At 57.6% G+C, this 18,463-nt stretch overlaps 3 protein-coding genes across 5 annotated transcripts; all 3 read left to right on the forward strand.

Moving 5' to 3' along the window:
• NAGLU (N-acetyl-alpha-glucosaminidase) lies at positions 1 to 6,689 on the forward strand. Its single transcript, XM_023243555.2, has 6 exons — positions 1 to 437; positions 1,779 to 1,926; positions 2,645 to 2,791; positions 2,979 to 3,064; positions 4,042 to 4,298; positions 5,240 to 6,689. Exons 1-6 carry the CDS (start codon positions 55 to 57, stop codon positions 6,448 to 6,450), a joined length of 2,232 nt encoding a protein of 743 aa, XP_023099323.2. The 5' UTR covers positions 1 to 54; the 3' UTR covers positions 6,451 to 6,689.
• A 154-nt stretch (positions 6,690 to 6,843) lies between these two features.
• On the forward strand, positions 6,844 to 9,005 carry HSD17B1 (hydroxysteroid 17-beta dehydrogenase 1). Its single transcript, XM_006940403.5, has 6 exons — positions 6,844 to 7,305; positions 7,413 to 7,580; positions 7,722 to 7,901; positions 8,007 to 8,100; positions 8,510 to 8,687; positions 8,776 to 9,005. The coding sequence occupies exons 1-6, from the start codon at positions 7,209 to 7,211 to the stop codon at positions 8,989 to 8,991; spliced, it is 933 nt and encodes a 310-aa protein (XP_006940465.3). The 5' UTR covers positions 6,844 to 7,208; the 3' UTR covers positions 8,992 to 9,005.
• A 5,121-nt stretch (positions 9,006 to 14,126) lies between these two features.
• Positions 14,127 to 18,358, forward strand: COASY (Coenzyme A synthase). 3 transcript variants are annotated; one of them, XM_006940365.3, is made up of 10 exons: positions 14,127 to 14,267; positions 14,695 to 15,405; positions 16,040 to 16,254; positions 16,507 to 16,638; positions 16,765 to 16,954; positions 17,039 to 17,103; positions 17,288 to 17,372; positions 17,539 to 17,636; positions 17,726 to 17,872; positions 17,974 to 18,358. In XM_006940365.3, exons 2-10 carry the CDS (start codon positions 14,706 to 14,708, stop codon positions 18,022 to 18,024), a joined length of 1,683 nt encoding a protein of 560 aa, XP_006940427.1. In that variant the 5' UTR covers positions 14,127 to 14,267; positions 14,695 to 14,705; the 3' UTR covers positions 18,025 to 18,358. The 3 variants fall into 3 exon arrangements, with proteins under 3 accessions (XP_006940427.1, XP_006940428.1, XP_019673474.1); XM_006940366.3 differs by having other exon boundaries at positions 14,259 to 14,314; XM_019817915.2 differs by lacking the exon at positions 14,127 to 14,267 and having other exon boundaries at positions 14,274 to 15,405; positions 16,768 to 16,954.
• Positions 18,359 to 18,463: the final 105 nt, after the last annotated feature.

The following is an 18,463-nucleotide window of genomic DNA, read 5'->3' on the forward strand; positions in this document are numbered from 1 at the left end:
TTGAGTCCCAATGGATGCCCGGTGGGGCCGCAGCCAGCCTGAGACCGCCAGACCATGGGGGCCGCTGTGGCTGGGGTCCTGGGCTTCCTGCTCCTGGCCGCCGCGGGGGGCTCGGCTGGGGACGAGGCCCGGGAGGCGGCGGCCGTGCGGGCGCTGCTGGCCCGGCTGCTGGGGCCCGGGCGGGCGGCCGCCTTCTCGGTGTCGGTGGAGCGCGCCCTGGCGGCCGAGTCCGGCCTGGACACCTACCGCCTGAGCGGCGGCGGCGCCGGGGCGCGAGTGCGGGTGGTCGGCTCCACCGGCGTGGCCGCTGCCGCGGGGCTGCACCGCTACCTGCGCGACTTCTGCGGCTGCCACGTGGCCTGGTCGGGCTCTCAGCTGCGCCTGCCCGAGCCGCTGCCCGCAGTGCCCGAGGAGCTGACCGAGGCCACGCCCAACAGGTACGGGGCCCGCCCGCCCGCTGGGCTCCACGCCCCCCCCCCCCCCGCGGTTGCCGGCACCTGCCTCCCGTCCCGGGGCGCCGCCCCTCGCTGAGTCCCCGCCCCACCCCGCGCTCTCCCGGTCGCTACCGCAGCGACCGAGACTGAACGTAGCGCCGGCCTTAGGGTGGCACAGCTCTGGCTTCAGATCCCAGAGGCTCTGCCTCTCAAAGCCGTGTGTGTCCTTGAGCAAGTCACTTAGCCGCTCAGAGCCTCGGCTGGCTCATCTGAGAAGTGGAAGTAATGACCTCTACCGCGCAGTGTTGGTTGTGAGGATTTGCACGGTGACGGGGGTAGAATTTGTGGTGCATAATTAGTGACCAGAAAACGCTAGTCATTTCCCTCCCCACCTTCTGTTGGAAGATGCACCACAGAGGAATGGTATCCACCCCCTCGCAGCCTCCGTTCTGGAGCTTGTCCCACCGCAGGGAGGTCGTGTGTTCACTCATCTGTCTCCCCTTTAGACTGTGGGGAGAGAGACCCGCCCCCCCCCCATTCCAGGATAGGGACCGGTGTTGCCATAGAGCACTTAAACACGGTGCAGAAGGGGGCTCTAGAAGAGTCAGCTGTGCTCTCCCAGATACCTGCCTGGCTACAGGTCGGGGGCACATAGGAAGCTCCCGTACTGATGCCCACAGTCCGAGGCCCCAAATTGGAGGGTCTCAGGACCCTCGCCAAGAAAGTTCTTGGCTTTTTGGGAGGACGATTCAAGAGCGAGCCGTTCAGAGAAAGGGACAAAGACTTAGGAAGTCTAGAAGTAAGAAAGGTGCTACTTCACAAAGTAGGGATCTCTCCTCCCAGAGGAGGGGGACGACACACACCCCTTTGCTTCTAACGAAAGGATTTATAAGTTTTTTTTAATTAGCTATCCATATAGGGAGAGGCTTCTCACTTTGGCTTTAACCTTTACATTGGCTGGTTAGCTTTTCCATTGTTTCAGGGTTGTGATTGGGTTGTGGATTTACCCATAAGGAGCAGTTTTAAGAATGTCCAGCCTTTGTGGCTTTTACTGCCCGAGGAAGTGGGGTCTTGTGACTCTTTTTATGACCTGCTGACTTTTAGATTAAGGGTCAGCCTAAAACCAAAATGGCTTTACTTTGGTCACCTTGTCACCTGAGTCTCCCTTCCCTCCTGCCTCAGTACTGAGTCTCAACTCCACCTGGGGGGGGGGGGGCCCTGGAGTGAAGCAGGAGAGGGGTTATATTTGGGACCCCTCCCCTCTGGGCTAGATCTGGGGTGGGGGGGTGGGGGACATCCCCACTGCCCCCAGGGACATGCCGCGGCTCATGCCCCTGCCCGCAGGTACCGCTATTACCAGAATGTGTGCACGCACAGCTACTCCTTCGTGTGGTGGGACTGGGCCCGCTGGGAGAAGGAGCTGGACTGGATGGCACTGAATGGCATCAACCTGGCACTGGCCTGGAGCGGCCAGGAGGCCATCTGGCAGCGGGTGCGTGCCCACCACATCCTCCTTCCCCCTGTGTCCCTGCCTCCCCCACAGCACAGCGTCTGGTACCCAGACTAAAGGCTTCAGAAGTGTCTGTGGCGTGCACGGTGGCCCCAGCCCTCTGGAAACAGGCTTCTGTTCTGAGCCAAAACACAGAGGAGCGCTCTTTATCCTTATTCGTGGCCCCAGTCACGCAAGAATGAATGACCCTCTTCCCCACAAGAGCCTCTGAACAGGACTCCTGGCTCCTGAGTTCCAGCCGTGTCCTTTCTGAGGTGCAAATCTGGCGGAGACCTGCTGCTGTCACACTCAGGAGCTCCTGTGCCCTTCGTGCTGTCCCCAGCCTGGGCGCTTCTGGGCCTGGGCCCTGAGGGCTCTGGCTGCATTGGGCCCCGTTTCGGCCCCTGTGGAGCTGGCCTCACCCACCCATCACTCTAGCCAGCCTCGTTCCATGAGGCCTTCTAAGGCCCCTTCCCCATTTTGGGGAGAGCCCCTTTGTGCCTCACCTCACCCTGGCGACAAGGCTGACAGATTAGTAAACTCACCTGTTCACAGGTCTGTTTCTCTTGGACTCTGGGCTCCTGCCAAGGGTCACGTTTTGTCTTAGTAACTCCAGGGCTCAGCACAGAGAAGAGATAAATGTTTGTGAAATGAATGAATCAATGAATGGAGATGAATGTATCTATGTGTACTCATGTGTGGGGATCGCCCTCCTCCTCAGGTGTACCTGGCCTTGGGCCTGACCCAGTCAGAGATCGATGAGTACTTCACTGGCCCTGCCTTCCTGGCCTGGGGGCGCATGGGCAACCTGCACACCTGGGGTGGCCCCCTGCCCCCCTCCTGGCACCTCAAACAGCTTTACCTACAGGTAAAAGGACGGAGAACGAAAGGGGGCAGAATTGGAAAGTGCTAGAGAGTCATGGGCCAAGGAGGGTGGTATTTGGCCAGCCTCAGGGCTCTTAACTGGGCCTTGAGGGGAACTCTGTGTGCCCTGGGGGAGTGAGGACCTACGCCCTCAGGGCCGTGCCTACCAGCTCCCCCTCCATTGTCCCCAGCATCGGATCCTGGACCGGATGCGCTCCTTCGGCATGACCCCAGTGTTACCTGCATTTGCAGGACATGTCCCCAAGGCTATCACCAGGTAAGGTTCCTCCCCCCACCCCCTGCTCGGCTCAGAGAGGAAATTTCTTCTTCCCTGCAAGACGTAATTAAAATAAAAACTGAAGTTCTGGATGTAGGCGTGGGCTTGATTCCTGGCTCTGCTACCGACTAGCAACATGAACTTGGACTCAGATTACATGACTGCTCTGTGCCTCCGTTTCCTTACTTGTCAAGTATATGTGGCTCGGCACAGTCTTCGCAAGTGGCACCTCTTATTTAGTGACACTTGGGGTGCGCCAGTCTTCTCTGTCCTTTCTGCTTCTCTGTGCTACCGACTCTTCCCCTGCTGTGACCGGAAAATTCCTCAAGGTCCAGCTGAGACCTCCCCTCCTTCAGGTAGCTTTGCTGGGACCCCCAGCATTGGTTACCGCCTCCTTCGTGCCCATGACAACCTGGTTCCCACGACTGTCACAGGGCTTAGTGCATGCTGCTGGCCTTACTGGCCACCCCTTCACCTCCCGCCTGGGTGGCCAGATCCTCATTCATACAGTCAGAAGACATTTGTCAGACAAGGCTCAGTGCTGGGTCCTGGGGATGCAGCGACAAAGGCGCGCGCTGCGCTCTGCTCCTGCTGGGTGACAGGTTGACAGGGGGAGACAGGGCAGGGATAAGGGCGGGAATACACATGGGCCCACTTCTCTGTCTGGGCCGCCTCTGCGGGGAAGCCAGGGCTCAGCACTGGGCCAGATCTCGAAAAGCTGAATGTTGCTTGTTTCAGCCCGTGGGAGGGGGAGAGACAGCAGAAGCTTTTCCAGATGAGGTGAAACTCAAAGGAATAACCAGCTAGATAAGCAGGGAGGGAGGAGGAAAGGACTCCGGCCACAAGGCACAGCATGTGCAAAGGCACAGAGGCAGGAGAAACTGGGATGGGTTCCAGGAACTGCAGAGAAGCTAGTGAGCTGGCCGCGGATACCACATCAGCCTCCGGTAAATGTCTGGATTGCCCCCCGCCACTAGGGTGTTCCCTCAGGTCAATGTCACCCAGCTGGGCAGCTGGGGACACTTCAACTGCTCCTACTCCTGCTCCTTCCTCCTGGCTCCGGAAGATCCTCTATTCCCTATTATTGGGAGCCTCTTCCTGCGGGAACTGACCAAAGAGTTTGGCACGGACCACATCTACGGGGCCGACACTTTCAACGAGATGCAGCCCCCCTCCTCGGAGCCCTCCTACCTTGCCTCAGCCACAGCCTCTGTCTACCAGGCCATGGTCACAGGTTCGGTGCCAGGGGGAGGTGGGAAGGGGAGGCGTGGCACAGCTCGGTGGGGTGGGAAAAGAGACTGGGAACAACACCGTCGCACTGACTCACATCACCTGATGGTCTACCAAGTACTTGTGCACACACACACCATCTCATTTAATCACACTGTGGTGGAGAGGTGAGCTCTGGAGCCAGACAGCCTGCTCCAGCCCTGGCGCTGCCACTTCCTCCCTGCCAGTGCCTCAGTTGCCTCGTCTGTAAAGTGAGGCTCCCTCGTAAGTAGAATGATGCCTGGCCCAGAGTAAAGTCACTAAGTGCTGGCCATTGAAAACGTTCTGTTTGGTCTCTGCCTCCGAGCTGAGGTAGGTAATACGGGCCAGAGGTTAGGGGATGTGTTCAAAGCCGGTGGATGCTCCTCCTGGGGCACAGATGTGAACCCAGTGCTCCTTCCTGCCACTTGCAGGGGTGGGGCAGAGAGGGGCCAGGTCGGGAATGGCCGGGGGGTAGGGGTGGGTGGGCTGTGTGTCAGCCAGGAAGGGAACCCGTTGGCTCCGGCTTCCTTGAGAGTGAGCGCCTGCTCCAAGCGTGATCCAGGACTGGCGGCATCAGCATCACCCCAGAGCCTGTCAGGTCTGCAGATTTCTCCTGAATCAGAATGACTTGCGCTTGGGCCCAGGAATCCGTTTTAGCCAGCCTTCTGGGTAATTCTGATGCTTCATAAAGCTGGACAACACTGGCCTGGAGCTTCTAGCTGGGAGGAGGAGCTTCTAGATGGGAAGGCTGTGTGGGATGCTGTGCCCCGTGGGCTGGGGGTGACGGGAAGGAGTGTCCCGTGATAGAGTCATTTAACTTCTCTGGACCTGTTTCCTCATCTGTAGAATGGGGTGAATGTTCCCCTGCCCCGTCTCCTCTCATCAGCCCTCTTCTCTGTCTCTCCACCCCTGCCCCAACCACAGTGGACCCTGACGCCGTGTGGCTGCTCCAAGGTTGGCTTTTCCAGCACCAGCCCCAGTTCTGGGGGCCTGCCCAGGTGAGCGCCGTGCTGGGGGCCGTACCCCGTGGCCGCCTCTTGGTTCTGGACCTGTTTGCTGAGAGCCAGCCTGTGTACATCCGTACAGCCTCCTTCCAGGGCCAGCCCTTTATTTGGTGCATGCTGCATAACTTTGGGGGCAACCACGGTCTGTTCGGGGCCCTGGAGGCCGTGAACCGAGGTCCTGCCGCTGCCCGCCTCTTCCCCAATTCCACCATGGTAGGTACAGGCATGGCCCCGGAGGGTATTGGCCAGAACGAAGTGGTCTATGCCCTGATGGCGGAGCTGGGCTGGCGGAAGGACCCAGTGGCAGATTTGGAGGCCTGGGTGACTGGTTTTGCGGCCCGTCGGTATGGGGTCTCCCACGGAAATACGGAGGCCGCCTGGAGGCTACTTCTCAGGAGCGTCTACAACTGCTCTGGTGAGGCCTGCACTGGGCACAATCGCAGCCCCCTGGTCAGGAGGCCGTCCCTGAAGATGACTACCACTGTCTGGTACAATCGATCAGATGTGTTTGAGGCCTGGCGGCTGCTGCTAACAACCACTCCCAGCCTGGCCACTAGCCCCACCTTCCGCTACGACCTGCTGGACGTCACTCGCCAGGCGGCCCAGGAGCTGGTCAGCTTGTACTATGGGGAGGCGAGGACGGCCTACCTGAACAAGGAGCTGGTTCCCCTGCTGAGGGCGGCGGGCATCCTGGTCTACGAGCTTCTGCCCTCGCTGGACAAGGTGCTGGCTAGTGACAGCCGCTTCCTGCTGGGCAGTTGGCTGGAGCAGGCTCGGGCAGCGGCCGTCAGTGAGGCCGAGGCCCATTTCTATGAGCAGAACAGCCGCTACCAGCTGACCCTGTGGGGGCCCGAGGGCAATATCCTGGACTACGCGAACAAGCAGCTGGCGGGGCTGGTGGCTGACTACTATACCCCGCGCTGGCGGCTCTTCATGGAGATGCTGGTGGAGAGCCTGGTCCGAGGCGTTCCCTTCCAACAGCACCAGTTTGACCAGAATGCCTTCCAGCTGGAGCAGACCTTTGTCCTCAGCACACAAAGGTATCCTAGCCAGCCCCACGGTGACACTGTGGACCTGGCCAAAAAGCTCTTCCTCAGATATTACCCCCGGTTGGTGGCTGGCTCCTTGTGACCGATTAACCACCCCCTGGGCGGCGTTCTTCCCGAATTCCGGGCCTGGGCAGGTTCCCAGGGCCTGGAGCTAGACAAGCATCACAGGAGGGCCCCAGGCCTGGGCAGAGGAACTCAAGGCCCACTGGGGGACCAAGCCTGGGAACTGCAGAGGGAGGTGAGCTGCTCTCCTCCCCCACTCCAAATTTGGGATCAAAGTACTGTTTTAATACGACTTAATAAACTGGTGAATCGCCTGGGCCTATCTGTCCAAACGTCACTACTGAGATGGCTGGGAGGACTCCCGGCTACAGCATGGACACTGGTGTGGATGCCATTTCCCTCTGCCCCCTTGCCTCAGCCTCCCTGTACATAATACTGACACCTGACCTTGGAACTGATAATGCCCTCCCCAAAATGTATACTTTCACACCCTCAGCAGCAAACTTTGGAACCTATCGTCCCTATGGGACAGAGGCACACACAGGGGAAGGGTCCCAGGGCTCAGTGCCCACAGGCGAGCCCACATCTGCTTGCAAACTTTGCCCTCCCTCTGGCCAGTAGCTGAAGAAGGGGTATGCCCAGGAGTGGCCTCAGCTCTGCTTTGACCAAGATAAAGGGTGGGGAGAGCAGGCCCCAGACTGGCGGGAGAGCTCAGCCTTGAGATTATGCTGGAGACACAACAAGGGGTGGGCATGCCCTAGGCGGGTCAGAGCAGGGGCTCTCGAGCTCAGAGACCCAAGCCTTGCATTCCCGGCGCCCCTCCGAGCTCCTCTCCCCATGGACCGCACTGTGGTGCTCATCACGGGCTGCTCCTCCGGCATCGGCCTGCACCTGGCTCTGCGTCTGGCATCCGACCCCTCTCGGAGATTCAAAGGTATATGAGGGGCTGGGACAGAGAGAAAGGAGCAGTCGCTAGCCCAAGGAGACCCAGGTAGGGGTAAGCAGGGAATTCAGATCCTTGTCTTCTCCCTGAACCTCCAGTGTATGCCACGCTGCGGGACCTGAGGGCCCAGGGCCCGCTGCGGGAGGCGGCCCAGTCCCGAGGGTGCCCTCCTGGCTCCCTGGAGATGTTAGAGCTGGATGTGAGGGACGCAGATTCCGTGGCCGCTGCCCGGGCGCGCGTGACCGAGGGCCGCGTGGACGTGCTGGGTGAGCCTCTCCGCAGCACGTATGCAGGAGCCTTCCCCACCCTATGTCCAAACCAAAATGTCCTGAGGCCCCGGGAACTCAAGGGGACCGGCTGGGTCTGAGGAAGGCGAGGCAGGTGGGGTTCGGCGTCTCTTCCCGCAGTGTGTAATGCGGGCCGGGGCCTGCTCGGGCCGCTGGAGGTGCAGGAGGCTGGCGCCGTCGGGTCTGTGCTGGACGTGAACGTGGCAGGGACGGTGCGGACACTGCAGGCCTTCCTGCCGGACATGAAGCGCCGCCGCTCGGGACGCGTATTGGTGACGGGGAGCATGGGTGGCTTGATGGGTGCGTGGAATGGGGCAGGGCCAGCGGGAGGGGTGGGGCCTGGTGACAGTGCCAGGGGCTACAGTGGGCTCCGGGCGCCTCCAAAAGCTTCATCTCCCCTGGAAGGGCTGCCATTCAACGCCGTTTACTGCGCCAGCAAGTTTGCGATCGAAGGTCTATGCGAGAGTTTGGCGGTTCTGCTGCCGCCCTTCGGGGTCCAGTGAGTCACCGCCCCACCCCCAGAGCCCTCTGAACCCTGATTTTGGGAACCCCAGGACCCTGACCTGTTGGAGCCACTCTCACGCTGGTCCCTCTCCACTGCGGCTCACATTTGTTGTGTGCCAGGCGCAGTACTGGGCACTTGGCACTCGTTATCTCACTTCCGCCACCCAGCTGGGAAACGGAGGCCCAAAGAGGTTAGGTGACTGGCCCAAGGTCACACAGCCGAAGGGAGCCTGCCAGGTTAGAATTCTGACACACGGCTCCCTCACACTCCGGGGGGCCTTTCCCGCTGTAAGCCGCTTTTCAAGCGCTCCCGAGGCCCACGCGCAGACCCCTTCCCGCCCGCCCCGCCCGCCTAGTCCGGCTGCTTACTGCGCCCCCGCCCACCCGCCGCTCAATGCCCGCAGCGTGAGCCTCATCGAGTGCGGCCCGGTGCGCACCGCCTTTCAGGAGAAGCTGGAGGGCGGCCCGGGCGGAGCGCTGGACGGCGCGGACGCCGAGACCCGCGACCTCTTCTCCCGCTACCAGCGCCATTTGGAGCGGATCTTCCACGAGGCGGCGCAGGACCCGGAGGAGGTGACCGAGGTAGGCGCCGGGCGCGGCCCTGGGAGCACGGACGGCGCGTGGGGGTTGGCGGCCAGCCGGGGCCAAGCGCGTCCTCCCGCCGCCCCAGGTCTTCCTCGCCGCGCTGCGCGCCCCGCGCCCCGCGCTGCGCTACTTCAGCACGGAGCGCTTCCTGCCCCTGGTGCGCATGCGTGTCACCGACCCCAGCGGCCGCAGCTACGTCGCCGCCATGCACCGCGCGGTGTTCGCCGACGAGCCCGCCGAGGAGTCCGCTGCCGACCTGGGCGGCCCCGCGCTCGGCGCTCCTCCCGCCGCCCCGCAATAAAGGCTTGGCCCGCCGCTGTCTGCCGCGCCCTCCTTTGCGACCCCAGGGGCGCGCGGTTCTGGTGGGGGCGGGGGGGGAAACGTGTGCGACAGGCGGCGCGTGCAGCGGGTGGGTGATCTGGAAAGACCGTGGCTAGCCCGGGTTATACCAACGCGGAAAGCGAGGCCCAGAAAGAGGAAGGAGCTAGCCCACCGAGGGGCAAGGTCGAGTGTGATTCCTGGATTCCCGCAGGGTGTCTGTAGCAAGAGTGAAGCGGACCTGGGAAGGAGGAGAGTCCTTTTGTGATTTGGCCCCCACTAGTCAGGAGACTTCAGGCAAGGGCGTTATCCTGAGTCTGTTCTCTTAACTGTAAAATGGGTATAAGACCTATGTTATGGGTTGTATGAAGGGTTGAGATAAATACTGGAAGTGCTGGGAAGGAGGTTTTAATAGCAGGCACCGCTATTACCGCTACTCTTAGTGGTGTTACTATTATGTGTTCGTGTGCAGAAGCCCGATGTGTAGAGAAGAAACAGGCCAAGTGAGTTATAAGGCTACAGCTCCACACATCCTCCTCCGTGTCCCCTGCCCTAGACAGAACTCAGCTGGCGGGATCACCACCAGCCCAGAAGCTGCCACTCACCAGGAGGTTCAGCTAAGGATCCAGGGCAGGCTGGCCTGCCCAATGGGCTATCCTCCTTCCTGAAGCCAGGGGCAGAAGCCAGAGAAAGGGCTTGCAGGGTTGTGGGGTCAATTTCCTGCTAACTTCCCGAGAAGTAGTGTGCTGAAGAAGGGGTGAACAGGGAGGGTACTTGATGAGGAGGGTGCGGGTAGAGGACAGGGGTAGGGGTGCCTAAGAGATGGGGGAGAGGGAGGGAAATGACTACTTGGGATGGGCAGGGCCATGGCTACAGAGATCTTGGGAAGCCAGAATAGAGGGGAAACTGCTGGGGGGGTTGTTTGGAACCTGGGGGGAGGGGAAGGAGGTACAGCATCTGGACCTGCTACTACCTCCGGGTAGCCATCCACTCTGGGCGTTGGACTGCTGGCTACTCCTGGGACAGGGGGCCTCAGCCAGCTCATCCCTGCTGTCTCCCTGCCCTGCTGGCCCATATGGTTCTGCTGTCCCTTCAGGATCCAGAAAGGCCACCGGAAGAGGAGAGGGCCAAGATGGCATGAATCTCTGAGACCTGCTCTCAGAGCCCAGCTCTTGTCCCCCAGTCTGTTCCTTTGCACCCCAGTGTGAGTGTGTGTGTGTGTGTCTGTGTGTGTGTGTGTATGCATACACTCACAAGGTCGCACCCTGGGGTGGGGATGCAATGATGAGAAAGGCAAAGTGTGACCCCTCCATGAATTTACATTCCAAATGTTTTTAAAGATTTTATTTTTTTAATTAAATTTAATTTTTTTAATGTTTATTTTGAGAGAGAGCGAGCGAGCCTGTGAGCAAGGGAGGGGCAGAGAGAGAGAATCTCAAGCAGGCTCCTTGCTATCAGCACAGAGCCCGACTTGGAGATAGGCGCTTGATCTCAGGAACCGTGAGATCACGACCTGAGCCGAAATAGAGAGTCAGACACTTAACCAACTGAGCCACCCAGGTGCCCCTAAGATTTTATTTTTTTTTTTAATTTTTTTTTCCAACTTTTATTTTTATTTTTGGGACAGAGAGAGAGAGAGAGCATGAACGGGGGAGGGGCAGAGAGAGAGGAAGACACAGAATCGGAGGCAGGCTCCAGGCTCTGAGCCATCAGCCCAGAGCCTGACGCGGGGCTCGAACTCACGGACCGCGAGATCGTGACCTGGCTGAAGTCAGACGCTTAACCGACTGCGCCACCCAGGCGCCCCTAAGATTTTATTTTTAAGTAATCTCTGTACCCAACGTGGGGCTCGAACCGTCAACCTCAAGATCAGGAATCACACACTCCACCAACCGAGCCAGCCAGGTGTCTCAATTACATTCATACTTTTTTTTTTTTTTAATGTTTATTTATTTATTTTTGAGGGGGAGAGAGAGAGAGAGTGAGAGGAAGACACAGAATCGGAAGCAGGCTCCAGGCTCTGAGCTGTCAGCACAGAGCCCGATGTGGGGCTCGAGCTCACAGACCACTAGATCATGACCTAAGCCAAAGTCAGACGCCTAACTGACTGAGCCACCCAAGCGCCCCACATTCATACTCTTAATAGTCTCCTGCAGTCCCATGACTTCGAGGACTGTTTATGCACCCGTGAACCTCACCAAAGTCTCCAATATCTCCAACTGTATTGCTTCCCCAAATTCCAGACACACATCAACTTCCTACTCAACAGCTCCACTTGATCCCTAATAAACTTAATGTGTCCAAATGCAAGTTCTGATTTCCAGATCTCCCACTGCTCCTGCCCCAGTCTTCCCCACTTCAGTACCCGACAACTCCACTCTTCCTTCTTGCCCATCCCTCAACCAACGCATCAGCAAATACCTTCAGTCTTCAAAGACTGGAAGATATTTTGGAATACTCTGGAAATCACTCCGGTCTATGCACTCTGGTCTACCATCACCGCACCTGGATTATTGCAGCTGTTTCCTAACTGGTTGCCTTGATGCGACCCATGCCCACCAACTAAAATTTCCACAGAACAGCCAGAATGATCTTTTAAAAATGAAAGTTATTCCATGTCTGTGCTTAAAACACCTCCTGTGGCTTTCTAAGTAAAATCTGAGGCTTTTCTCCAAGACCTCCAACACATTCTTTGATCTGGCCCCCACCTCCTTTCTGACCCTATCTTTCATCACTTACCATCATCTGATTCAGCCCTACTGGCTTTCTGCCCCAGGGCCTTTGAACTGGCTATTCCTTCTATCTGGTACAGTTTCCCTAATCTCTGATTCTTCTCTTCCTTCAGGTCTTTCCCTGGACGACCTTATTTAAAGTAGCATTCCCTACCCCCCCTCCCACGCCAGTTATAGTTCCCTTACCCTGTTTCATTTTTCTTCATAGCGCTTATCACCACTGGATGTGTCAAAGATTTATTTATTGACCTGCTGACTTTATTGTTACACATTTATCTATAACTTTCACCACCCTATCCCAAGACACATAGGAACTTAAGCTCCAGGGCAGCTCGTTGGTTTGTTTTGTTCACTGGTTGATCCCTTATACCTAGAACCATTCCTGATCATGGGAGGCACTAAATCCACATTTACTGAATAAAAGTGACTGTTGGTTCACAACCTACAAGTTCCCTGGGTGAAATCTGAAACTGGCTCCCATACACAGAGGCCAAGGAGAGACCAAAGAAAGAGGCAGAGCACTCCAGATTGGGAGGTGGGGGTTTTAATTAGCAAGGGAACTGACATATGAGACTTGTCCTGGGCGGCTACAAGACAAGTGGGTCTCTGCACTTGCCCACCAGAATCTTAATAGTTTATGTAGAGGCCTTAAATAGGTTCCGCCACATATACCATCCAGATGGTCTCGACGACACATTGCTCTCTCAAAGCTACTGCTGTGGGCATAGTGTATACTAAGGACAGCCTTCAATTGCCCAGGGCCAGCTTGAGGGTCAGCTGTCACTCACATCTCCAACAGTGACTCTGTGAGATTGCGCCCAGGTGTTTCAGGGCATTTCCTGAGAGGCTGCAGTTTGCTTCTTCACGTGGGGTCCTCTCTTTAAAATCCAACCTAAGTTGTCTCCTGTCTGAAGCTGGCTTCAACGCCTTTGTGGCTCTATAACTCTTCCAATCCTTGACTCCAGGGGCAGATCCAGGCTCTGTGGGGCCAGAGGCTTATACACCTTTGGGGCGTCTCTATTGATTTTATTTTCTTTTTTAAGATTTTATTTTTAAGTAATCTCTACACCCAACGTGGGGATTCTAACTTACAGCCCTCAGATCAAGGGTCGCATGCTCCACCAGTTAAGCCAGCCAGGCGCCCCTTGGGACACCTCTTTAAGAATGCAAAAAAGGGGGCACCTGGGTGGCTCAGTCAGTTAAGTGTCGGAATCTTGATTTCGGCTCAGGTCACGATCTCATGGTATCTGGGTTCGAGCCCACATGTGGGGCTTCGAGCTGACAGCTCAGAGCCTGCCTCGAATTCTCTCTCTCTCCCTCTCCCTTTCTGCCTCTCCCTCACTGGTGCTCTCTCGCGCTTTCAAAAAAAAATAAATAAATAAACTTAAAGAATTTAAAAAACTCCATATAACTATGAAAATGAGAATTTGCTTAGTTTGGGGAAATAAACCACAGCACGATACTGGAATCTTGGGAGATTGGTTTCCCTCCCTCTTGAGATCTCTGTGAACAATTTACTTGAAATATTTCCTGATGGCAACCTGGTTTCCTCTCTGCACGGAGACTACCGACTGCAGCCTTTCCAGCCCTATTGGCCTCACAGTAAACCCTTGACACCAGGTCTCCCTCCTTCCTCCCCTTCTCTCCTGTCTGAAGACCATCCTCTGGCAACTCTACCCAGCTGCCATGCAGAACTCTCCTCCTCCTCCCTCCCTCAAACTGGTTCTGAGTGGTGTGGAGAGCATCCCACGGAGCCATAAGACCAGGCCTCTGTCATTACTTCCTCGTATGTCCTTGGAACATAGAGGGCCTCAGTTTCCCCAACTGTGAAATGGGGACTTGGACAGAGTTGTCCTGTGGCTTCCCACAAGAGGATCCTTGGAGTGGATGGGCACCAGGAGGGTTCCAGGGACTCTGAGTCCTGGGGCTCCCACCTCCGTCCCTGTAATTTATTTCTTTTAATGTTTATATTTATTTTGAGAGAGAGAGAGAGAGAGCGAGCGCGAGTGGGGAAAGGACAGAGAGAGAGAGGGAGAAAGAGAATCCCAAGCAGGCTCCATCCACACGGTCAGCACGGATCCAGATGCGGGGCTTGAACTCACAAACCGTGAGATCATGACCTGAGCCAAAATCAAGAGTCCCACGCTCAACCGACTGAGCCACCCAGGTGCTATGTCCTATAACTTACTAAGAGGAAACTCAGGTGTGTGTTCTGCCTTCGCCGCTATCTCCTGGGTAACCAGGCTGAAGCCATTCTCTGCTGTCAGGGTCAAAAGGGCATCCGTGAAACCGGCTTTCAGGTCCGCCTCGCCCTCCACCAACTGACCTGGGAATTGTTGAGATCTGGAAATAAATAGCTTCACCTGCTCCCCCAGCCTCCGAGCTCCGCCCCACCTCCTCAGCAGGACACGCCCTACTCCTTACAAAATCTCGCGAGGTTCCCGAACCTAGTAAATACTTTGGCCTTTCTGCCGTTCCGTAGCTCGGGGCCGCAGGCGCTGAACTACTGTTTCCGGGTCGCAGCCAGGTAAGGCTCCGCGGCGGCCCTAGCGGAACCTAAGCCCAGAGGTCTCAGTAAGTAGAAGACCGCTCAGAGCCCGAGTGTTTCCCTCTAGTGTCCTCCTTTGATTCCTTTAAGACCCCGGTACAGCCTGGCAGCAGGGCCCAGGATTTCTGGATTCCCAACCCTATGACTCAGGGGCTTTTGTCCAGTTTCCCTGCTCAGGATTTGGATTCAGTTCAGCAGCTTCACCGCTCCGTCTGAGAGATGTGGAAACCGGGGCTTAGCGCATAGCCCCGAGGCCCCGTGCCCTCCCCCGGGTTCCTCTGGATCAGCACTGAGACCCCGTCCCTGCGCCAGGTCCCCTCTCCTGGGCCCACGGCCCCGGACTGCCTTCGGCCTCAGCCACATAACCCCTCGGTCACCCACGCCTCGTCTTCCTGGCTGTCCGCAGGCCTGGGCAGCATGGCCGTATTCCGGTCGGGCCTCCTGGTGCTGACGACGCCGCTCGCCTCCCTGGCCCCTCGCCTGGCCCCCATCCTGAGCTCGGCGGCCCGGCTGGTGAATCACACGCTCTACGTACACCTGCAGCCGGGCATGAGCCTGGGGGGCCCGGCCCAGCCCCAGTCCAGCCTCGTGCAGGCCACGTTTGAGGTCCTGGATTTCATCACGCACCTCTACGCTGGCGCCGATGTCCACAGGCACCTGGATGTCAGAGTTCTGCTGACCAATATAGGAGCCAAGAGCGCCTTTCTCCCTCCCCTTCCCAGCTCAGTCCAGAACCTGGCCCACCCACCGGAAGTGGTGCTGACTGACTTCCAGACACTGGATGGGAGCCAGTACAACCCGGTCAAACAACAGCTAGAGCGTTATGCCACCAGCTGCTACAGTTGTTGTCCCCAGCTGGCTTCGGTGCTGCTATACCCCGATTATGGGCCCGGAGAGCTGTCTGTGGAGTCCCTGGATGTCCCCTTACCCTCCACCATCAGGCCAGCCTCTCCCGTGGCCAGGTCTCCAAAGCAGCCAGTGCGTGGCTACCACCGTGGGGCTGTGGGTGGCACGTTTGACCGCCTGCACAATGCCCACAAGGTGTTGCTCAGTGTCGCGTGCATCCTGGCCCAGGAGCAGCTTGTGGTGGGAGTAGCGGACAAAGACCTGTTGAAGAGTGAGTGAGAGATACTCTGGAGTAGAGCAGGGGAGGACCCTCAAAACTCCTTAACCTTGCCCCCAGTGCCAAGACTGAGGAAGGGGAGGGGGGCATCCTTTACTTCCCACCCCTCCCGTATGTAACAGCACCTGGCACCCAGTGGGTGTTAAGGAAACTATGTTAAACGAACAAGTGCAGCTTTCTCCGTGTGTAATCTACTCACCACTCAAATCAGAATTTCCCCAAATGTGGAACTGAGGAAATCTGTACTTTTGAGAAGTTCTCCGGGTCACGAACCCTAAAGATTGAGACCCTGGGAGTAAATGGATGAGTGGGTTGTGGGTTGTAGGTAGTGTGTTCGAGCTACAGCAAGAGGTGACTCGTGGTTGGGGTGGTTCTTGGAATTCTCCATCTGACTCTGATGCTCCCTGGCACTGCTCGTTTCTGGACACATGCCAGCCCCTGCCATGACTGTCGTGCTTGCTGGCTGCCCCCTCTTCACTGCTCCCCTGACATACAGCACTTCCCAGCTTAGCCCTTTCTTCCTGCCACCCACCCCCCTCTGGAGATTGGATGCTTAGGGATAGTCTTCCCCAAACTTGACTATACCTTTCCTCCCCAGTAAAAAGATCTCACTGGGCTCCTTCCCCAGGCAAATTGCTCCCTGAGCTGCTCCAACCCTACACAGAACGCGTGGAACATCTGAGTGAGTTCCTGGTGGACATCAAGCCCTCCTTGACTTTTGATATCACCCCCCTGCTGGATCCCTATGGGCCCGCTGGCTCTAACCCCTCCTTGGAGTTCCTGGTGGTCAGCGAGGAGACCTATCGTGGGGGGATGGCCGTCAACCGCTTCCGTCTTGAGAATGTAACCCCTGAGGGAGACTGGCAGAGGGAGTGGACGGGGCTGGGGAAGGCCACGTAGGGGGCTGTTGGAAGTACCGTGACCCTAGAGGAGGGAAGAGAGGACTTGGGGTGGTGAGGAAGAGGCAAGAAGGAACTGTTTCCCAGCTTGCCCTTGGAGGCAGGCTCTACCTCTGGGGAGGATAAGGGGGCAGCTCAGATGTCATTGTCCTCCTGCCCCTCGTTCCCTCTCCTCACCCCTCCTCTTTACCCTCAGGGTCTGGAGGAGCTTGCCTTGTACCAGATCCAGCTGCTGAAGGACCCAAACCATACAGACAATGAAGAGGACAAAGTCAGTTCCTCCACCTTCCGCCAGCGAATGCTGGGAAAGCTGCTTCGGCCTCCATATGTATGCCTGTCCTCTCTCTCCTCTGCTTGGGTGGGCTGGAAATGCTGGAGAGTAGACTGAAGATTTCAGTCTCAAGCATGAGTCTGAAGACCCTGGTAACTGGGGTTCCCTCTCCTCTACCTCCAGAAGAGGCCCGAACTCCCCACACAGCTCTACGTGATTGGACTGACGGGCATCAGTGGCTCTGGGAAGAGCTCAGTAGCTCAGCAGCTTAAGGGCCTGGGGGCGTTTGTCATCGACAGTGACCACCTGGGCCATCGGGCCTACGCCCCAGGGGGTCCTGCCTACCAGCCTGTTGTGGAAGCCTTTGGAGCAGGTAATGCCTGGGGAGGGCTAGAAGTGGCCTGAAAAGTGAGGGGATGGCCTGGCCTCCTTGCCCAGTCCTGTGTCTCTCGTCCAGATATTCTCCATAAAGATGGCATTATCAACAGGAAGGTCCTAGGCAGCCGGGTGTTTGGGAACAAGGTAAGCACGCTTCTCTCCAAGGACTCCTCAGCTGCTACTAGAACCAGAGGTTGGGACCGAATGGACCTTTCTGGTCTGGTTCAGAGTGCATTTCCACTCATCTGTTCCCCACCACCTCTTCTCTCGGGCTGGCTCCGTCTCCAAGGGAAGGTAAATCGCCTGCTTCCTCTGTTCCCCTCCTCAGAAGCAGCTGAAGATACTCACGGATATTGTGTGGCCAATTATCGCAAAACTGGCTCGAGAGGAGATGAACCAGGCTGTGGCTGAGGGTGAGTTGGAGGGTTGATGGGAGCAGCCAAGGGGGACATTAAGCAGATTCTCCTAGGAGCTTCCTCACCCCAAGCCAGACCCTCCACTTCCTTGGGACTAGGCTTCACCGGCTCTCTGGTGGCAAGTGGCAGTGTGCTGCTGGCAGTGACTGGGGTCTCCCCGCAGGAAAACATGTGTGCGTGATTGATGCCGCCCTGCTGCTTGAAGCCGGCTGGCAGAACATGGTGCATGAGGTGTGGACCGTTGTCATCCCTGAGACTGAGGTATCTGGACCCGTCTCTCACCCCATCCCCACTGCACACCGCAGCCCGCTCTGAGCCAGTGGGCTGACCGATGCCTTCTCCGTGCCCAGGCTATACGACGCATTGTGGAGAGGGATGGCCTGAGTGAAGCTGCAGCTCAGAGCCGGTTGCAGAGCCAGATGAGTGGGCAACAGCTCGTGGACCAGAGCCACGTGGTGCTGAGCACCCTATGGGAACCGCGTGTTACGCAATGCCAGGTTGGTGCCCAGGAAAGGGCTGGGTTGTAGGGAAGGAGTCTCCAGTGGGTGCCTGCCTGACTCTGTCTTCTCTTCCTCCTGACACTCTGTCCTGCCCAAAGGTGGAGAAAGCTTGGGCTCTCTTGCAGAAGCGCATCTCCCAGACGCCGTAAGGCCCATGGCTGACAATGCGTTCTCTGTGGGGCCACAGTGGCCCTGGAGCTGCCCAGAGATTCAGCGGTGAGGAGGAATGGGGGCCTGGGTGCTCGTCCTAGCTTGGGCCTAGAGACTCTGAACCAGACTGGGAAGGGCAAGGCTGGGCCTGGTGGACACAGGAAGTCTACCCAGCTTGCTGGTGTTTGGCCATCGCTGAGGATGCGACTCAGAGGGGAGCAGGCCCCTCTGGCATTTTGTGCCTACTCTTGCCCACAGTGTCTGTGAAACCTTTGGCCCACTGCGGCCAGGGCAAACACTGGAACTTGTAACAATTAAAGGTGAATGTTGCCAGGTGCTGCCTGTATGTCTGCGTCCTGCCCCAATGCCTCTAGGTATCTTTCTTTGGAAGCCTTGAGCTGGAAGCCTGGAGTGCAGTGGTTCTGAGCATAGCTTTTG

Source organism: Felis catus, chromosome E1 (assembly GCF_018350175.1).
Source record: "Felis catus isolate Fca126 chromosome E1, F.catus_Fca126_mat1.0, whole genome shotgun sequence".
In the NCBI taxonomy this organism is placed as follows: domain Eukaryota; kingdom Metazoa; phylum Chordata; class Mammalia; order Carnivora; family Felidae; genus Felis; species Felis catus.

Coding starts and splice junctions, on each gene's coding strand:
- NAGLU (XM_023243555.2), top strand. CDS start 55: ATGGGGGCCGCTGTGGCTGGGGTCCTGGGCTTCCTGCTCCTGGCCGCC. Junction 1,927..2,644: donor AGGAGGCCATCTGGCAGCGG/GTGCGTGCCCAC, acceptor CCTCCTCCTCAG/GTGTACCTGGCCTTGGGCCT. Junction 3,065..4,041: donor GTCCCCAAGGCTATCACCAG/GTAAGGTTCCTC, acceptor CCCCGCCACTAG/GGTGTTCCCTCAGGTCAATG.
- COASY (XM_006940365.3), top strand. CDS start 14,706: ATGGCCGTATTCCGGTCGGGCCTCCTGGTGCTGACGACGCCGCTCGCC. Junction 15,406..16,039: donor GGACAAAGACCTGTTGAAGA/GTGAGTGAGAGA, acceptor CTCCTTCCCCAG/GCAAATTGCTCCCTGAGCTG. Junction 16,639..16,764: donor AGCTGCTTCGGCCTCCATAT/GTATGCCTGTCC, acceptor CTCTACCTCCAG/AAGAGGCCCGAACTCCCCAC.
- HSD17B1 (XM_006940403.5), top strand. CDS start 7,209: ATGGACCGCACTGTGGTGCTCATCACGGGCTGCTCCTCCGGCATCGGC. Junction 7,902..8,006: donor GAGCATGGGTGGCTTGATGG/GTGCGTGGAATG, acceptor CTCCCCTGGAAG/GGCTGCCATTCAACGCCGTT. Junction 8,101..8,509: donor CTGCCGCCCTTCGGGGTCCA/GTGAGTCACCGC, acceptor CAATGCCCGCAG/CGTGAGCCTCATCGAGTGCG.